At 37.9% G+C, this 21,753-nt stretch overlaps 1 protein-coding gene across 3 annotated transcripts in view; it reads left to right on the top strand.

The window, feature by feature from the left end:
- The window catches only part of add3a (adducin 3 (gamma) a), a 217,506-nt gene extending 200,773 nt beyond the window's left edge, over nucleotides 1-16,733 (top strand). For 2 of the 3 annotated variants that reach the window (XM_073026856.1, XM_073026855.1), the window contains exons 11-15: nucleotides 3,125-3,244; nucleotides 4,885-4,974; nucleotides 7,029-7,161; nucleotides 11,504-11,587; nucleotides 13,859-16,733. In XM_073026856.1, coding sequence (XP_072882957.1) covers nucleotides 3,125-3,244; nucleotides 4,885-4,974; nucleotides 7,029-7,161; nucleotides 11,504-11,587; nucleotides 13,859-14,124 — 693 coding nt within the window. In that variant the 3' untranslated portion in view covers nucleotides 14,125-16,733. The remainder of the gene's footprint in view (nucleotides 1-3,124; nucleotides 3,245-4,884; nucleotides 4,975-7,028; nucleotides 7,162-11,503; nucleotides 11,588-13,858) is intronic. The other variant, XM_073026857.1, reaches the window with a different exon arrangement.
- The last annotated feature ends 5,020 nt before the right edge of the window (nucleotides 16,734-21,753 follow it).

Here is a 21,753-nt window from a genome sequence, read left to right as displayed (position 1 = left end):
GACTTCTCGCCATGAGACTCGCATGCTGCCTCTGCTTCTCAGACACAGCAAAGCACTGGATCACCCAAGCTAACTCCAAACTGCAAATCACAGGCTCCAACAGCTCCAGAAACACATTCAAGATGGAAAAACAGATGTAAAAAGACAAAAGAAATGAAATAAATCGTTTCATGCATTATACAGAAGATGCCGACCGTGCGAGTGTTGTACACAGATGCTACCTTGACCGAAAGACTCCCTCATCTCCAATATCAACATGGTGAACTTCCTACACCCCCTCCAAAGTTAGTATGTCTGTCTTCCAGTAAGGAGACTGGAACTGCATGCAGTACTTACTCCAGGTGTAGCCTCACCAGTACCCTGTACCATTGCAGCATTCACTCATTTCTGTTAAATTCAATCTATCTAGCAATGAAGGCCAACGTTCTGTTTACCTTCTTGCTGACCTGTTGCCCCGCAAGACAACCTTTTGCGATTCATGCACCAACACTCCCTAGTCCTTTTGCATAACGACATACTGCAATCTTTCATCATTTAAACAATAATCTAATCTTCTATTTCTCCTTCCAAAGTGACCTTGCATTTAAATTCAAGTTTAATTATCATTCAACTGTACATGAATACCCTTAAATACAACAAAATGAAGCAGTGTTCCTCTAGGGCCAAATTGCAAAACTCAGTACAAATAGTCATACACATCACAGGGCACATTTTTATATTGAAATAAAGTGCGGATGAGGCCCTTCCAGCCCTTTGAGCTGCACTGCCCAGCAACCGCAATTTAACCCTAACCTAATCATGGGACAGTTTACAATGATCAATATTCTACTAACTGGCATGTCTTTGGACTGCGGGCGGAAACTGGAGCACCCGGACAAAACCCACATGATCATGGGGAGAATGTACAAACTCCTTAAAGACAGTGATGGAAAAGGCACATATAAGGTAGCAAGCAAGCTGACATTCACACAAAAAAAAGTGTATGATCCACATCCCTGAGTGACATCCTATAAATTGATGGTGCATGGGCGTTATTGACGAGAACAAATAGTTCTCAGCAGGTCGCAGATGAAGGGTCTCGGCCTGAAACGTCGACAGTGCTTCTTCCTATAGATGCTGCCTGGCCTGCTGCATTCCACCAGCATTTTGTGTGTTGAAACAACTATTTATCTCAACTTCCTGCTGTCAATTAATTTATCTGCTCTCCATGCTAATACGTTACCCAACTTCATGCATTCCTATCTTATTGATAAGTCTTTTATGTGTAAGTTTATTGAGTACAGGTTTTCCCCCGCTATCCAAAGGTAGAGTGTTCCTATGAAACTGTTCATAAGCCAGAATGTCGTAAAGTGAAGAAGCAATTGTCATTTATTTATATGGGAAAAATTTGTGAGCATTCGCAGACCCAAAAAATTAACCTACCAAATCATACCAAATAACACACAAAACCTAAAATAACAATAACATATAGTAAAAGCAGGAATGATATGATAAATACACAGCCTATATAAAGTAGAAATACTTTTCTACAATCATTGCAGCACTGTCCACCGTATTGAAAATCTCATGCAAGCGCTCTTGGCAGAAGCACTCTCTCCAGTAACCTTTAAGCTATGAAGCTGCCAAATCATACCAAATAACACATAAAAATACACGGCCTATATAAAGTAGAAATAATGTATGTACAGTGTAATTTCACTTACCAGAATCGGGAAGACAGCGAACACACTGATGATGGTGTGTTAGGCTGAGTCGTCGGAGGTTGGGGTGGTGGGAGACTGGGGTGTCATCTCATCGCCGTCTGTTTCCATCAGGGTAGGCAGGTCACCTTCTTCTATGTCTGCCTGCCTCGATGTCGAAGGTCGAGGTTCATCGTCTGCTGTGGTTGATGTGGAAGGCTTGAAAAACGACAGTATGGTTGACTGCTTAGTCTCACGCATTTTTCTATCATTTTCTATCAGTTCTTTGTAAGCACTCAAACCATCCTGCAAATATGCCCTAAACTTACATGCCCTTTCAAAATTTAAGTCTAACTTTTCTGCAATCGTTGCAGCGTTGTCAATCGCAGCGAAAATCTCACACAATTGTTTCATATTCAGTTCCTGGGCAACTTCACTTTCGGGCCGTTTGCTACTGCATTTGGTTTCGATTGTTATCCTTTCCTCTTACAATTGTATCAGCTCTTCATCTGTCAGTTCTTGGTCATGGGATGCCAAAACCTCTTCAACATCATCTTCGTCAACTTCCACAAGCCAAACTCACTATGTCCTTACTTAGTTCACCACGATCGAAACGCTTAATCATGTCTAGTTTTACACTAAGTGTAACACCCTTATGAGCTCTTTTAGGCTTTTCTGATACCTTAGAACTTATCTTGCTAACAGATGAACAAAATAAATCGGCATAAAGCACAGATGCTCACAGGTATGTGTTTAAGCATTGCCGGCTAGAATGCAGTTCAGTCAAGCTCAGAGGAGCTTGGCTGAAAGTGCACTGCCCTTTTTCATAACAGTGAAAACACCTTCTGTTAGTGAAAACAGGTAACTAATATACATCTTTCATAACAGCGAGGTGTCGTAAACATTCGAAAAACGGGGGGACACCTGTACCTTCTTGAAATCCACCTTTTCCCCTTTAACCACTGTGCTCACTATATCATCAAAGAACTCTTAAGTTTGTTAAACAGGATCTTTCCTTCATGAATATATGTGCCTGCCGAATCAAGCCACTTCTATCCAGATTTCTATCTTGAAAAGGTTTTTTCTCGCTGCTGAGATTTAATGTAATTGAAGATTATTAGAAGAATTATTAGAACTATCAGAAGAATATCTGCACTAGTACCAGTCTGGTGTTTTGAGTTCCTGGAGATCGGGTAAAAATCATATTTTCACAGCATCCAATATATCTGAATGGTAGATTTCTTACTCCGGTAACCATAGTCGCACAGCTAGTGGAAAAGCTGGACATCTGACAGTAACCACTTTGAGTTGCATTTAACTTTGCAAAATTTACTGTTTAGTTTCCACTTAAATGATGGCAAACACTCATCCTTTATCTTTTGCAAAGTTCATCCCTTATTTTTTTTCTCTAGGAAACATGTTGAGATTTTAACTCTTTTTTTCAGTGGAAGAAAGCAGACAGCACTTCAAAAAACAGCAGTGGGACACCAATCAAGATAGAAGATCCTAATCAGTTTGTCCCACTAAATACTGATCCACGAGAGGTCCATGATAAGAGAAACAAGGTTTGTGAGTCCTTAAATGATGCACAAATTCCATTAACTTGTTGAAATATTTACTTATGGGATATTCTTAATAGAAAATCCTATTTATCTATGTTGAAATATTATAAATTCAGTCTTTTATTAATTCACTGAAATTGATTCTGAATTTTCTTGACTGCATTTGTGGAGAGAGAGAAGATTAATGTTTCAGATTGATGAACTTTTTTCAGAACATGACCTCTTTAATCTAGCATTGGTACTATGGGTAGAATGAACGTACTTTTTTTAAAGGAGTACAATTTAAAAATTTTCTAAATTCATTTTGAATCAATTTCATAGTCAGTGTCTTGGTATAAAATAATCACACAGAAGTTCATGGACAGCAGGAGCATTACTATTTGCTAATTCCCTTGCAAGTCACAAACCATTGATTTGTTAATGAATGTCCATGCTCTGGTTATCTAACCACCAGAATCAGGTTTATCATCACTGGTATGTGACATGAAATTTGTTAACTTAGCAACAGCAGTTCAATGCAATACATAATATAGAAGGGAAAAATAATAACTAAGTAAATCAATTATAGTATACACATATTGAATAGATTAAAAATTGTGCAAAAAACAAATAATATATATTTAAAAAGTGAGGTAGTCTTCAAGGGTTCAGTGTCCATTTAGGAATCAGATGGCAGAGGGAAAGAAGCTGTTCCTGAATTGCTGAGTGTGTGCTGTCAGCCTTCTGTACCTCCTACCTGATGGTAACAGTGAGTAAAGGGCATGACCTGTGTGCTGGAGGTCCTTAATAATGGATCCTGCCTTTCTGAGACACCACTCCCTGAAGATGTCATGGGTACTTTGTAGGCTAGTGTCCAAGGTGGAGCTGACTAGATTTACAACTCTCTGCAATTTCTTTTGGTCCTGTACAGTAGCCCTCTTATACAAGACAGTGATGCAGCCTGTCAGAATACTCTCCATGGTATATCTATAGAAGTTTTTGTGTGTATTTGTTGACATGCCAAATCTCTTCAAACTCCTAATGAAGTATAGTCGCTGTCTTACCAGATTGTGGATACCATCAAACCTTTCAAGAGTTTTTCAGATTAAACTTTTCTTTTTTAAAAAAGCAAAATAGTTCATATCCCTTTTGTGCAAAATTGGACTTTTAATTAAGTACTCTTATTGATTTCACAATTCCAGATTTAGCTCAGACAGAAACCCAAATTTTGTTTTGCCTCACTGCTGATGGGCAGTTAAGATTGTAAATAGCTGCTGTAACTGGAAACTTGATCTTACATAGTTTAGCTACACAAAAGTCAGAGACTGAGAATAAGGAGGTATATTAAACTTAATCCTTTTTGCCCCCACAGAAATACTTCCTTTAGTTTTTCATATAATGTATTTTATCAACCTGTTTTGGTATGGATGGTTTGCTGTTTGTTCATTTTCATGTTCATGGTAAATGGTTGTTCTGAAACCTTTTGAACTTCTAAGGATACCACCACTGTTCTGCTCAGATTCAGATGCTTTAGCTTGAAGTTAAAAGAATCACATGAAACTCTTTGATCACATCAAAGCTGTTTAATGACATTTACAAGAGTCATGTTTCCTGCTGTACACAGCATGCCTGAACCAATGACTGACTCATTACTATTGTTCCAGATCCGTGAACAAAATCGATATGACATGAAGACTGCAGGGCCACAGTCGCAATTACTGGCTGGTATTGTTATAGAGAAGAAAGGCACCCCGGTACAGTTGCATCATGTATTTTAATTTGCAGTTTTGTCTTTCACTTGTAATTTTCATTCATGTTCACACCAAGAGTAACCAATTAAATTCCCTATAATTAAAGCTTCCACAGTTAAAATGAACCATTGCTTAGATCAGTTATAAAGGGAAGACTGGCATTCATTAAATTAACGTCAGTGTCAGGGTTCCCAGTTATATTCCTTTATTTGCAGATTAGCCAAAATGAAGATAACTCTTAAGCTTTACACTGAATTATCTTAAATGAAACACAATTAAATAAATCCCTGTTGAAATAAACTCAGTGTTATAAAGTAATACAAAATTGAAGTTGTGCTTTCTTTTTGGTACTCTGTTATTTTCACCATTGTTTTTGTTTCAGATATCTTTATCTTGCAGCCTAAATGGTAACCTTACTGCCTCTGGCAAATGTAATTGAAGTTATTAATTTTTTTACACTACTCCTTTCACCAATGGTCACATATAGCTGCCGAATCACATTCACGCACATAACTGCTGTGGGGGTGGTAACAGCAGCTCAGATATTGTATTGATGTTCATAAACAGGTTCTGCCGGAACTGCCAACTAGATCACAGAAGCCAATCTATGGCCATTGTAATTCAGTCCAAGTGATATCTAGAATTAACTAAGCAAACTGGATTAGCAAAAATAATAGGACCACATTATGCTCCACAGCTAATTATGCCCTCTCCCCTTTTTATAGGTAATTTGGGATAGTCGATTGGTCTTCAGATTACTTTAGTGTTTTGTTCCTTAGTAAACTGATTTCTCTGTAAGTCAGAAACCTGTTTCTATAGCTACCCATATTGTATCACTGCATATGCTTCATTTCATGGAATATCAATGTTCATTATAACATTATGAATGTAAAAAATGGAACATAATCTGCCTCCAGTTTTAGTATTAGTATATTATTATTACTATCTTGAAAATTTCTTTAGAAATTAATTGAAGCATTTTCATAAAGTCATATTTAAGACCACAAGATATAGGAGCAAATTAGGCCATTTGGCCCATTGTCTGCCATTTTAACATGGCTGAAACATTTCCCCCTCAACCCCAGTCTCCTACCTTCTCACCTTCATGCCCTGGCTAATCAAAAATCTATCAGCATTGCCTTAAATGTACCCAATGACTTGGCCTCCACAGTCGCCTTCGGCAACAAGTTCCACAGATTCACCCCTCTCTGACTAAATTAATTCCTCCTCATCTTCATTCTAAATGGGCATTCCTTTATTCTGATTCTGAGTCTGTGACCGCTGGTCTTGGACTCCCCCACCTTCCCTCTCCAAATCTATCCTGTTGAGGCCTTTCCGTAAGTCTTCTATAACCCTGTGCTGACCTTGCCAGCTCTGCACAAATCCCAAAGAGAGAAGAAAAAAAACTTCATTGGTTGCAATACTGGTCAGTTAAAACTTTGTTTATTCTTAAATAAATATGATTGAAATATTCTGAAATGGATTTGATAGTTTCTTTCAATAATCTGGTTTCATAAATGGAAAAACACATTTTGAAATGTTGCACTATCAACATAATATTCTAAAGATATATTTGAATTTGAGCAGTTGAGGATCTAAGTATTAACCAAAGATAGCCTCCAAAGGCTTGCTAAGGACAACGCATTGATATCCAGATTACTTTTTTGAGGAAAGAAATTAAATAGATTTAATATATGAATATTAGGAAATATCGGTCAACTTACTTTGTGCATTGTGCTACACTGGTTAACAAAGTTTGTATACGGGAAATGTTTAGAGGAAATTAATATTGTTTAATTTGGTAAATAATTGGAATGCCACAAATCTTGGGTCTACAACAAGGATAAATGTTGATTATTTTAATTAATTGGGTTTATTTAAAGAAAATGCATTTCTATTATGCTCCAAGTTGAAATGCCCCAAGATTATTTGTAATAGTTATACCCAAGTCAGTTAGATCTGTACATTGTCCTTGCTAAAGAAGGAAATTTATAATAAATTGTTTTCTTCACAATGTTACAAACATTCACCAAACTAAAATTTCTATTGCTTTTCAGCTCACACAACTGGAAATCGAAAGATTGGAAGAACAGATGCCGCCAGGCCCACCAAACCCATTCAATTACCTCAATGAGAATGAATTGGAGGAATACAAAAGGATGATTGAACGAAAACAACAAGGATTGGATGGTAAGGACTTGTGTATTTAAGTTATAGAAACAAAACTAAAATAACATCCTGAAATTTCTGATTGCACAATACAAGGATTTTGCCAGGGCTTGAGGACCCAAGTTATAGGGAAAGGTTGAATAGGTTAGGACTTTATTCCCTGGAATGTAGAAGAATGGTGGGAGATTTGATAGAGATATTTAGAATTGTAAGACCATAAGACATGAGCAGAATTAATCCATTTTGCCAGTCGTCTGTTCTGCCTTCCAATTATGGCTGATCCTTTTTTTTGCCCTCCTCAGCCCCACTACCTGGCCTCGTAACCTTTGTCATGTCCAATCAAGAACCTATCAAGCTCTAATTTAAGTATACCCGACAACCTGGCCTCCACAGCTGCCTGTGATAATAAATTCCACATTCCACAAATTCACCACCCTCTGGCTAAAGAAATTTCTCCATATCTCTGTTTTAAATGAACACCCCTCTATCCTGAGGCTGTGCTCTCTTGTCCTGGTCTCCCACACTGTGGGAGGTATCCTTTCCACATCTACTTAGTTTAGGCCCTTCAGCATTCAAAAGATTTCAATAAGATTTCCCCCCCCCCCCCCCCATCCTTCTAAGTTCCAGTGAGTACAGACCCAGAGCTATCAAAATTCCTTGTATGATAACCCTTCATTTGACGGAATCATCCTTGTAAATCTCTGAACCCACTCCAATGCCAGCATATCTTTAGCTGAGGAGCCCAAAACTATTCACAATACTCAAGGTGAGGCCTCACCACCTAGGGTTGAAAGCGTAAACAGCTTTAAGTTCCTTGGCATCCTCATCACTGAAGATCTCGTGATCTGTACACCCCACTGTAGTGAAAAGGCCCAACAGCGCCTCTTTCACCCTCAGATGGTTGAGGAGGTTTGGTATGGGCCCCCAAATCCTAAAAACTTTCTATAGGGGCACAACTGAGAGCATCCTGACTGGCTGCATCACTGCCTGCTATGGGAACTGTACCTCCCTCATTCGCAGGATTCTGCAGAGTGGTGTGGTCAGCCCAGCACACTTAGATGTGAACTTCCCACTATGAGAAGGATCATTGGGGACCTGAGTCACCCCAACCACAATCTATTCCAGCTGCTACCATCCAGGAAATGATGAATAAAACGCAGCATAAAAGCCAAGACTAACAGGCTCCTGGACAGCTTCTTCCACCAGGTCATCGGACTGATGAACTCGCGCTGATTTGAGTGTAATTCTACAGTACATTGACCGTTCTATTTATTATAAATTATTATGAATTACTGTGATTGCACATTTAGACAGATGTATGTAAAGATTTTTACTCATGTATGTGAAGGATATAAGAAATAAAGTCAATTCAATTCACCGATCCCTTATAAAGGTTCAGCATCACATCCCTGCTCTTGTATTCTAGACCCCTTGAAATGAATGCTAACATTGCATTTGCCTTCCTCACCACCAACTCTACCTGCAAGTTAACTTTCAGGTTGTTCTGCACAAGGACTCTCAAGTCCCTTTCCATTTCAAGAGTTTTTGATTTTCCCCCCATTTAGAAAATAGCTTGCACGTTTATTTCTTCTACCGAAGTACATTGTCATACATTTTCCAACATTGTATTTCATTTGCCACTCTCTTGCCCATTCTCCTAATCTGTCTAAGTCCTTCTGCAGTCTACCTGTTTCCTCAACACTACTTGCCCTTCCACCAATCTTCGTATTATCTGCAAACTTGGCAACAAAGCCATCTGTTCTATCATCTATCATGATTCTATCATAAAAAGAAGCAGTCCTAACACACACCCTTGTGGAACACCACTGTCAGCCAACCAGAAAAGGATCCTTTTATTCCCACTCGCTGCCTCCTACCAATTAGCCAATGCTCTAACCATGCCAGTAACTTTCCTGTAATATCATGGGCTCTCAACTTGGTAAGCAGCCTCATGTCGCATATTGTCAAAGGCCTGCTAAAGTCCAAATATACAACATCTACTGCATTCCCTTTATCTATCCTACGTGTAACATCCTCAAGGAATTCCAATAGGTTTGTCAGGTAGATTTTCCCTTAAGGAAACCCTGCTGACTTTGTCCTATCTTGTCCCATGTCACCAAGTACTCCATAACCTCATCCTTAACAAACAACTCCAACATTTTCCTAACCACTGTGGTTAGGCTAACTGGTCTCTAATTTCCTTTCTGCTGCCTTCCTCCTTTCTTAAAGACTGGAGTGACATTTGCAAATTTCCAGTCCTTTCCATGCCAGAGTCCAATGATCTTTCAAAAATCATTACTAATACCTCCACAATCTCTAATGCTACCTCTTTCAGATCTCAAGGATGCAGTTCATCTGGTCCAGGTGGCTTATGTACCCTTAGGTCTTTCAGCTTTTTGAGCACCTTCTCCCTTGTAATAGTAACTGCACTCAGTTCTTTTCTCTCACACCCTCCAACATCTGTCACACTGCTAGTGTCTTCCACACTAGTAGTGAAGACTGCTACAGAATACTCGTTTAGTTCATCTGCCATCTCTTTGTCCCCATTACTATTTCTCCGGCCTCATTTCCTAGTGGTCCTATGTCCACTCTCATTTCTCTTTTTATTTACATACTTGAAAAAAACTTTTACTATCCATTTTGATATTGTTTGCTAGCTTGCTTTCGTATTTCATCTTTTCGCTCCTAATGGTTCTTTCAGTTGCTCTCTGTAGGGTTTTAAAAGCTTCCCAATTATGTCTTCTCACTAATTTTTGCTCTTTTGAGCTTTGACTTCCCAAGTCAGCCACGGTTGTACTATTTTGCCATTTGAGTATTTCTTTGTTTTTGGAAGAAATCTATCCTGCAACTTCCTTATTTTTCCCAGAAACTCAAACCATTTGCTGCCCTGCTGTCATCCCTGTCAGTATCTCCTTCCAATTTACTTTGGCAAGCTCCTCTCTCATACCACTGTAGTTTATTTATGAGAGGATTAGATAGGGTAAATGCAAGCTCCTGAGGTTATGGGTTAAGATTGCAAAGTGAAATGTTTGAGGGGAACATGAAAGGAAACTTCTTCACTCAGAGGGTGTTGAGAGTGTGGAGTGAGCTGCCAGCAGAGGTGTGTTTGATTGCAACATTTAAGAGAAGTTTGGCTAAGTTTGGATTGGAGGGGTGTGAAGGGCTGTGGTCCAGATGCAGATTAATGGAACTAGGTAGAATAATTGTTTGGCATGGACTAGATGGGCCAAAGAGCCTGCTTCTGTGCTGTAATGCATTAAGACAACTAATAATTTAGTTTGAATTTGCGTAATCAGTGTAGACAATGAAATGTTGCTGTATTAGGATAAATTGAAAACAGTGACCTCCTGTGGTTGATGCATCTAAATTTCACGTGAAACTATCTTTGCATTTTAATATTTACTGGTTTAATTTAGAATTTCAACCTCAGATTCTGTTAGAAGCTCAAGATTTACCAAGGAGTGGTTATAAGTATCTTAGTTCCCTCCCCCATTCCTCGTGTTCTATTTCTCTCAGTTTTGTAGTTTAAATTGTTGATTCTCCCCTTTAGTGGGAGAATACAATGTACATAAAATGATCTAAATTAAAGACCTTGTAAGTAAGAGAAGCGTCTTATTTTCAGATGTATTTGTCTTTCTGAATTCAATCATAACTCCAAGCCTGTGCTGGCACCAAATGTTTTGTCAACATTTTTTAATGTTGGAATATTAATGTAGAAAGGCTTTCTCCTTCTTTCCATATTTCACATAATGGGTATGATTGATGTTATGCTCCCACTCCCCTCTCTATCCCTCTATCCCCCCTCTCCCCCCTCCACCCCAGCGTGCCCTTTTTCTGAACCCCCTACCCCCACAGAGAGATGGAGAGAGAGAGAGCAGAGTTTTCATTCACATGAAGAATGACCAGTAGGGTGTAGTAATTAAAGTCTGATGGCTCCTTTGAATAATATCTAACATGAGTCACCTTCACAGGGACTAAATGTTCTTACTAATTTTGTGTGAAATCATTAACTATTTCATGTAATGTGGCTCAAGACTAAAAGAAACAGATTAGTTTAGTCAAATATTAACTGTTGGACAATGAACCACACTTTCTTTTCAGTTAAGTTTCATAGCTGTTTCAGTTTCACTCGTTTTAGTTTAAACTAATGCTACTTTTAGCTGCATTCTTTGTAAACAACAGCATTTGGCATGCTACAGAATAGAAAAACAAAATTAGCTTTGCCGTAAAAGTGACTATGATGCTGACTGTGCTTTGCATTTATACACTAAACAGATGTTTGTACTAAAAAGCATGAAACCTTTATAAAGCTTGCAGAATTTTAACACTAAAAAAGAAAACAAAACTAACTCTTCCCCTACAGATACTGAGCATGAATTAACATCAGATGATGGTTCTGCGTTCTCACCAGCTCAATCCCCACAAGCCTCACCAGCACCATTGGAAGGTGGGACATTTCAATTCTTGTTCTTTAGTCATTTACTTTCCCAGGCAACACTGACGTTCTATACAAATTTCAATTCCCATTACTACAACGTAGACCAGTTGAGGAAATGTATGTGGTTATGTTAGTGGTTCATCTATTTATATTGATCTAGCACCTTGACCAAGGTTTATAGGAAGAATATTACAAAAAATGAATCAAACTTACAAAAGGAAGTGTGCTGCTCTTTAAATGACCGAATACTTGGTCAAGAAATTGTGCTTAGAGTGGCATTAAGGAAATATTAGTAATAGATTTATTATTGTCACAGATACCAAACTACAGAGCAATCTTTGTTTTGCATGCCATCCATAGAGATCATTTTACATTGTGGTAATAAGAAAACAATAACAGTGCAGAACAGTGTTACGGTTTTAAGAGGAAGTGCAGTATAGGTAAGACAGTAAGGTGCAGGGCCTAAAACAAATTAGATTGTGAGATCCAGAGTCCATCTCTGTCATTCTGGAGTTCTGTTTAGTAATCTAATAACAATGGAGATAGAAGCTTTTATAAGAAACAGGATAGAAATACAGATTTTAAGGAATATCTTATTAGAGAAAAGGAGGACTTCCAGAGCTCAGATCCTTCGCAGTTAAAGGCAGGCTTCAAATGGAATGATTAAAATTGGGCATCATCAGCAGGCTGCAGCGGTTATGAAGGCCAGACTGGAGAATCAGTTACAGCAATAAGAGGAGGGTGAGGCATGGAGAGAGTTAAAAAGGAGGATGGGAATGTTAAAAACTCATTGCTGCTTACCTAGGAAATAATGTAGATTGGGTATGAGGGTTATCGGGTAATGACATGGTGCAGGGTAGAACACAGGTAGTAGAAATATAAAACAATGAAGTCGTAGAGAAAATGAAGTAGCAGCTCAGATATATATTGAAGTAACCAAATCAAGGTCTAAAGATTTCACTTGCTATGACCCAGGGTTGGTAGACTTGGTGAAGATACAGAGATGGGAATAGGCAGTGTCAGTCATAATATAGATATGTAATTTGACACTGATCTCGATTCAATAACAAGGTTACAAACAGTCTGGTTCAGTCCCAAACAGATGCCAGGGAGTGAGATGGTCAGTGGTTAAGAACCAAATTAAAATTGAATAAGAGCTGGGTTAGGCCATAGAGCTCTTTAAACCTATTCTGCCATTTATTAAATTAATCGCCAAACGGTACTTGACATCTTCACGTTCTTGTCTGTTCCCCACAACCCTTCATTCCTATATATACACCACACATCTCGCTTTGAAGGTTGAATATACTCATTGACTTGGCCTCCAGACTTCTCAGAGAATTTCAACGAGTTCTTCATCTTTGTGTCCCAGAGTTCTAGATTCCTCAGAAGAGCAAATCTGCTTCACCTCCATCCCATCATACCATTCAGAAATTTCTGTTTTAAGAAAATCACCTCTCATTCTAATAAATATTCCAAATAGTAAAAGGTCTTCCCCTCATGATCAACCAAATGAACTTTCTCTAAACTGCTACCCATGCAAGTATGTATCTCAAAAAGGAGGCCCAAACTATTAAGTATCCAGAGTTCAGTTGTAATGAAGTGATCCTAGTGTTACTGAAAAGCTGGTACCAGGCTTAAATAAAAACAGAGAATCTCTCTGTGGGGAAAGAAATGGTTATCATATGTCAGTGATATTTTCTGTTTTTAGTCCTATTTTTTGTATGTAAAGCATGCAAATGTAGAAATCGACTTTTGTAAACAAGAAGGCCAGTATTCCCTTTGCCTTCCTCATTACTTGTACTGATTACAGCATTTGTGTTTTACATTAAAGGATTCCCTTTTATATCAGCATTTTATCTTTTTAAGCAATATTCTGGTTTTCTATTTGATCTACATTTTCCCACATACTCCATGTGTCAAATTTTCAGTTGCTCATTTAACCTATGTCTGTTTTAGAAAGTATGGTCATGGCTTATTGAGAAATGGGTTGAGAACAGACAGTGAATTTCACTAACAACAAAGGGCATGCAGGGAAAGAAATGCTCTGATTATTTACATATGATTTGACAATCTGTCTGGCTATAGGACTAAGATTATACATTTACTTCCCTTAGTGCATCTTAGATGGCATGCACGTATCAAAATTACTTTTTACAATCACAGAATTTTGATTTTCTGCTAAACATTCAACAGCATTCTAAAACACTTTAATTGTATTTATTTTTCTTAGTTTAAAGTAAATGTAACTGTTGTACATTAATAATGATTCTGCCTCAGAAAACACGGTGGTGGTGGTGAATGGAGGAAAGGAAGATGGGCAAGCTTTTGCAGAAGATGTAACAAACCGCATCAGCCAGTTAACAACCAACACTGTGGAGAGTGTGGAGGTCACCATCAAGTCAACAGAAACAGTGGATTTGAATGCCAGTGACACCCTTTCACCAGAGGGGTCTCCTTCTAAATCTCCATCAAAAAAGAAAAAGAAATTCCGCACACCATCCTTCCTGAAAAAGAACAAAAAGAAAGAGAAGGTGGAAGCATAATGATGGGTTTGCAGGGGTGTTGCGCAATTAAATTTCTGGTCAGATTAATGTCAGTCTTAAATGCATAACTGATGTATTCAGCTAAATGTGCTAAACATCATTTGCCCTTGCACTGACCAAGAATAGATGGAAAAATGGCACATTTATACAGATAGTTTAAATCTGACATTGAAATATTATTGCAAGTTTCTTTTAGAATTAACCTTTTGCCAAAATAAAATCACATTCTAGTTAATTCTAGACATGAAACAGTTGTACTATGGAATTGATTTTAACCTTTAAACAAGCTCATCTCAATAAATCCACCAAAGTGTGGAAATTTTATACATTTAGACAGATTTAATCCATGACTGAAACTTTATAAATTTTTTAATACTATGAAATAAATGTTACAAGCATGCTGTATAAGGGTCTAAAGAGAAAAGTAAATGACTAAGAATGCTTGTCTCAAGTATACCTGGGGAAAGTCTAGGCATGTTGTGGTTCTGATATTGGATTAGGTTATACAAAACTGGACTCGTGTCAATAGTGGTTTTTGTTCTTTTTTATACTGCACTTTTTGGTAATACTTAATTTACTAGTGACTAAAACTTAAGTGAATTCATGAGGTAACCAAATGAAGGAGAAATAATGCTACCAAAAAGGGAAAGAGGAGGTGCTGTTAGAGTAATTAATGGGGAAAGGATTGAGTTGTAATAAATGACATGTGGTATTAAAGCAATTGATGTTTTTTGAAATTGTGGATGAACTTGTAGTGTAAAAAGAAAAAAGGCATGAAACTAACATTTTAAATGCATGATATAGAACAATTAAGCTAGAACAGGACAATCAACCAGGGCTAGCATGCTCCTTGAAACATCTGATTTTTGATTGACCCATTTTTCCCCATTTCTACCCTTCACTCCTAATGTGCCAAGTAATATTGCCAGCATTATTTGGATTCGCGTCTGACCAATATCCTTGTGGCACATAATTGGCAATCAGTTGTTGGCCAGTAAGCTGAATGTACTGGTTTGGCTTGCCCATTGATGAGTTTAGGGTTTGTCCTCATGACCTGTGTTAGCTGATACTTTCTCTCTCCTGGAAGATTAGTTTTCCCAGTATAAGATTGATTTTCAATGTGAATTTCAACCCCATTTTTATTGCAGTTGTGAGTTTATTCTTGTTTAGTGATAATAACAAATGTTTATAACAGTATGTTGCCAGGAAACCCATTTTTTTTAACAAAAAAGAATTTTACTGGATTATCATGTTATTAATTGTCAAGAATAGCAGCCTCTAGAATTTCTTTCACATTTATATGTAAAAGTTCTTTCATATTATATGTTTCCTTGTGTAAAGTACTTGTAATGCATTTGCTATGAAGTATTTTCTTGTGTGAAATGAAATGTGCAGTGGGTAACAATAAGATCATGATTTTAAAAGATTTGGAAAATGATGAATGATGTGCACATTTTGTGATTACAACTAGACTAACTACATGCTGATGACTTCCATGTCCTTCTGAACAAAATGCCAACATTGGGAGAAGTAATTATATTTTTAATTTGAGTCTTTGTTTCAGAATGACAATATGGTATTTTTATATGCATAAGAGATATAAAATTTAAGCACTAATCTGCATATTCTTTCTGCATGTATACAACCTTGACGAAGATGGGTTTACCAGATGAACAGATTTCTGTTACTATTTTTTTCAGCAAAATCTTTTATTGGTAATTCTGCCAAAAATAGGTCTAATAAGTTTGTGACTTTAAGATTAGAAACTCAAAAGAAAGCCACTAGATGTGTTTGGGAGAAAATAAAGAAAACCACTAACATTGGGGTCTGTGATTTGAATCCCAATTAGCAATGTGAATGAGTTTTTGATTCTGAGTATCGCATGTTGATGAATAGAATCAGAGTTGATAGATGGTGTGAGGCTGTAGAAATGGATCTCTGAAAGGGAACAACACCATATCAACACTAAATACTGGAATAAAAAAATAAAGTTTAACTACTTGTTTTTTTTTGTTTTATATAAAAAACAACTTTTTAGTTTAACCCTTTAAGACAATTATCCAAGCCTTATGCTATTGGTAAATTTGGATGGAGGGCAAGGAGAAGGTTGGGTTTTTTTTGGGTTGGGGAGGGAAACTGCATTATTTATGCAGCTTTTGTGCATTGCTTTAAATGGAGTTAAGTGATCTTGTTGCACCTTGTTAAAGGCACTATATGTAAGTGCAGCAACCCTGTGGAATATATAAAGCTTTAACAAAATTGCTTTCTAGATGTGTTGCTTAACCATTTAAAGTCCACTAATAAACAGTATTTTACAATGTGGAAACATCTCATTTTAGTCATCTGTAATTTGTACCTTTTACTAGACATTTTTCCCAATAACCTTACTCTTTGATTGAAATCCTAATTATTTGATATTATGTGCTTATTAAATTATATTCTAATAAAATTCCATAGCTTTCTTATTTTTGAAATTCTGTAATGCATCTAAACTATTGGAGTATTTTAAAATCTGGAATCTGCTTATGGAAGAATGTAAAAGAAATGGCACTCTGTATAGCAGCTTACTTGCGCTATGAAAAAAATTAAATACCTATATCAACACAAAATTCGTCTTGCCTCTGCATGAAAATAAATCTAAGCAATAGACTAGTAATGAAAACTTTTTCTATAGGGGTTGGATGTCTTTGTTCAAATGAAGGTTGTGATGTAATCTCATCACAGGAAACAACTAATCAGTTTTTACACATTATATTCAGCTAAGATACCATGGGTCTTTGCCGATTGTTTAAGTGGACGCAATCTACAGACAATAGTATTTAATACAATGCCTGTGTTCTCCAATAATTTCTAAAACGATGCTTTTTTATTGTAGGATGTCAGCATTGCCTGGTGCTTTCTTGCTCTTGAATCATATTTTTAGAGTCTGGATTTGCATTTTGGCCAGTTCTTGTCAAAAGAGCTTATTCTGGGTAGTATCAGAGTCGCCATTCCCAATATGTGGGAAAATTGACTGAGGCACATGCAGGTATCAGTGAATGGGAGCTGTAAAATACTGTGATCTTTTAAATATGAAATAAAGCTTCCACATCCTCTCTGTAATGAGGTGACTAGAATTGAAGGCAATACTCTGTCTAACCAGTTTTGAAGAGCTGCAACATACCTCACATTTCTTGAACTCAGTGCTCCAACTAATAAAGGCCAACACACCCATGTCTTCATAAACACCCTATCAACTTGTGCAGTAAGTTTGAGGGATCTATGGATGTGGTCCCCAAGATCCTCTGTTCCTCAATGCTGCTGAGAACTCTGCCATTAACCTTGTATTCTGCCTTCAAGTTTGATTTTCCAAAAAGTATCACTTTATAGTCTCCATCTGTCTCTGTGTCCTATGAATGTCGCATTATAACCTACAACAACCTATAAAATTCTGGTCACTAATCTTCCACCAGATTGCAGGGAAACAGTATTTCCTGTTCATCTGTGCAACTGCCCTGGGAGCTGTGACAGGAGGAAGGGATTTGGTGTTATTCTTTTGTCTTTTCTACCATGATGCCCTCATTTATGCAACCTGAACCAAACTGAAGTGATATGGAAGAATAGCAGTTAGTGTAATGCTTACAAGTGTCAGTAATCATCAATCGGGCTTTGACTCCTGCCACTGTATAAAGAGTTTGTACGTTCTCCATGACAATGTATGTTTCATCTCACATCCCAAAGACATACAGTTACGGTTGGTTAGTGAATTGTAGGAGTGCTATTTTGTTATTGGAATCTGGGCGACACTTGCAGGTAGTCGCAGCATAACACTTGGCAATCCTGTTGGTTGTTGATGCAAAGTGATATATTTTATGTTCTGGTATTTTAATGTACATGTGGCAAATAAAACTCATATATTCAATCAATAACTTTAAAGCAGGCTTGAAGGATGTATTTATATTGAAAGTGAAGTAAAGACTGAAAAAAATTAATAAAAGATGAAATTTTAAAAATTTTTGTGAGGGAATCAGACAAAGTGAAGTACAGTGATTTGGAGATTCTATTAAAACTGATTTAACATCTTTGGCCAATATTCATAGATTAGGAGCATAGAATGCCATTCAGTCCTTTGATTGCATGCCAACTCTGCAAGAGTAAAGCTACTCACCCCACTCTCCTTTTTCATAACCCCAGATTATTTTTCTTTTCAAATATTGATCCAATTTCCTCTTGCAAACCACCAGCGAATTTGCCTTCACCTTCCTGTCATGTAATGCATCCCAGATGTCAACCACTCTGCGTATAGAAGTTTTTCATCATATTTCCTGTGTTTTTGTTAGTCGCCCTACATTTGAATCCTCTTTTTTAAACCAGTGGCGTGGGTGGGTGTGTGTGTGTGTGTGTCCTATTCTTTGCTCTGAGAACAATCAATACTCCCCATAAAATTCAAGTATTTCTTTTCTTTCTGGACAGTTCTTCCAAAAGTGCTGTAGCCAAAAGTGAATTTAATCCTCTAGTAATGGACTAAGCATTGTTATAGAACATTTCCAAATGCTGTGAGTTAGTGGGCAACTGGATAAAGTTCCCACCATTGCAGTCCTCACTGATATATTTGGAAAAGGAACTGCATCCTGTGGAGAGCAGTGATAGCTTTTGTTCAGCCATTTGCCCATTTAGAATTTGCTGTCAGATTTCTTTTATTAATATGCTAACAGTCCCATGGAGTCTCAGTGTGGAAACAGGCACTTCAAATGGACTATACCAACCAAGATTCTTATTTAAGCTGGTCCTGTTGGTCTTGTGCCTATATTCCTATAAACCTTTCTTATTTGTATATCTGTCCTTCTAAATGGAGTATACCTGCATCAGTCACTTACTCTGATGGTTCATTCCACATGTGGACTACCCACTGGGTGAAAAAGTTGCCCCTCAGGTTCCTATTAAATCTCTCCCCTCACCCTAAGCTTCTAATCCAATAGTAGCAATCCCCAATCCTGGCAAAAAGGCTGCTTTCCACTCTATGCCTCTCATGATCTTGTACACCATTATGAGTTCACCCCTTGTTTACCAGTGGTCCAATGAATGAAGTCCTAGCCTGTTCATCCTCCATAATTCAGTTCAAATCCAAGCAACATCCTCATAAATCTCCTCTGTACCTTTTCCAGCTGAAAGGCACCTTTATATGCAAGTAATTGTCTTGCTTGTATGAAATGTGGTGTTAAATTTTGTTTAATCATTCCTGTAAACATCAATTGGTTTATTATTGTCACAAGGACGAATATACAGTAGAAAGCTGCGTGCCATCGGAGCAGATCATGCCACTAATAAGTACAAGGCAGTAAAAAGAAAAAAAAGTTCAGCTGCGGAGAAAATGCAGTACAACAAATAAAGTCCCAGGACTCTGTGGGAGAGGGGAATAAGCAATTTATCTGTGGCTACACAATGCCTTTAAAAGTATTCACCTGCTTGGAAGTTTTCATGTTTTATTGTTATACAACATTGAATCAGTGCATTTAATTTGGCTCTTTTGACACTGATCAACAGAAAACGACTTGTGTCAAAATGAAAACCCATCTCTACAAAGTGATCTAAATTAATTACAAATATAAAACACAAAATAATTGATTGCATAAGTATCCACCTCCTTCAAGTCAGTATTTAGTAGATGCACCTTTGGCAGCAATTACAGCCTTGAGTCTGTGTGCATAGGTCTCTATCAGCTTTGCACATATAGACACTGATTGTTCCCCATTCTTCTTTACCAAACTGCTCAAGCTCTGTCAGATTGCATTGGGATCATGAGCGAACACCCCTTTTCAAGTCCAGCCACAAATTTTCAGTTGGATTGTGGTCTGGACTCTGACTTAGCCACTCCAGGACAATAACTTTATTGTTTTTAAGCCATTCCTGTGTAGCTTTGGCTTTATGCTTGAGGTCATTGTCTTCCTGGAAAACAAATCTCGTCACAATTCTCTTGCAGACTGCATCAGGATTTCCCTGTATTTTGCTGCATTCATTTTACCCTCTGCCTTCACAAGCCTTCCAGGGCCTGCTGCAGTGAAGCATCCTCACAGCATGATGCAGCCACAACCATACTTCACGGTAGGGATGGTGTGTTTTTGATGATGTGCTGTGTTTGGCTTATTGCCAAACATAGCGTTTAGTCTGATGGCCAAAAAGCTCAATTTTGGTTTAATCAGACCATAGAAACTACTTCTAGCTGACTTCAGAGTTTCCCACATGCCTTCTGGAAAACTCTAGCTGAGATTTCATGTGAGTTTTTTTTCCAACACTGGCTTTCTCTTTGCCACTCTCCCATAAAGAAGATGTGACTGGGGAAGCACCCGGGCAACATTTGTTGTGTGTGTAGTCTCTCCCATCTCATCCACTGAAGCCTGTAACTCCTCCAGAGTCGTTGTAGGTCTCTTGGTGGCCTCCCTCACTCGTGCCCTTCTTGCACGGTCACTCAGTTTCTGAGGATGGCCTGCTCTAGGCAGATCCACAGCTGTGGATGATTTCTTGATGATTGAATTAACTGTACTCCAAGTGATTATCAATGAATATTTGTGATTCCATCTCCTGACTGGTGCTTTTCAATAACCTTTTTGCAGAGTTCCTTGAAGTGTTCTTTTGTCTTCATGGTGTAGTTTTTGCCAGGATACTCACCAGCAGTTGGACCTTCCAGATGCAGGAAGGTATTTCTACTACAATCAACTGAAACATCTTGGCCGCACACAGCTGCCTCACTGTCTGGTATGGAGGGGCTACTGCACAATACTGAAAGAAGCTGCAAAGGGGTATAAATCTAGTCAGCTCCATCTTGGGCACTAGCCTACAAAGTACCCAGGACATCTTTAGGGAGTGGTGTCTCAGGAAGGCAGTGGCCATCATTAAGGACCTCCAGCACCCAGGGCATATCCTTTTCTCACTGTTACCATCAGGTAGGAGGTACAGAAGCCTGAAGGCACACACTCAGTGATTCAGGAACACCTTCTTGCCCTCTGCCATCTGATTCCTAAATGGACACTGAAGCTTTGGACACTACCTCACTTTTTATTAATATACAGTATTTCTGTTTTTGCACAGTTTTAAAAAATCTATTCAATATATGTAATTGATTTACTTGTTTATTTATTATTATTTTTCTCTCTGCTAGATTGTGTATTGCATTGAACTGCTGCTAAGTTAGCAAATTTCACATCACATGCTGGTGATAATCCTGATTCTGATTCTGAATTGGCTGCACCAGTGATGATTTGGTGTGTCATCTTTAAATGGGGTAAATACTTATGCAAACAATTATTTTGTGTTTTATATTTGTAATTAGTTCAGATCACTTTGTAGAGATCTGTTTTCACTTTGACATGAAAGAGATTTTCTTTTGATCAGTGTCAAAAAAGCCAAATTAAATCCACTGTGATTCAATGTTGGAAAACAGTAAAACGTGAAAACTTCCATAGGGGGTGGATACTTTTCATAGTCACTGTATATTAAATTGATGACACTACAGTTTCTTTGCCTCTGCCAATCTGTTCCCAGAACATGGCTTCATTCCAGGACATCAGAGATGTCCTCCTTTGAAGAATAGAATGAACGGAGTTTCCTTCCCTCCACTGTTGATGCTGCCCTCACCTGCATCTCCTCCATTTC

The sequence above is a fragment of the Hemitrygon akajei genome, chromosome 23 (assembly GCF_048418815.1).
Source record: "Hemitrygon akajei chromosome 23, sHemAka1.3, whole genome shotgun sequence".
Classification (NCBI taxonomy): Eukaryota; Metazoa; Chordata; class Chondrichthyes; order Myliobatiformes; family Dasyatidae; genus Hemitrygon; species Hemitrygon akajei.
This window is presented reverse-complemented; position numbering and strand designations above follow the sequence as displayed.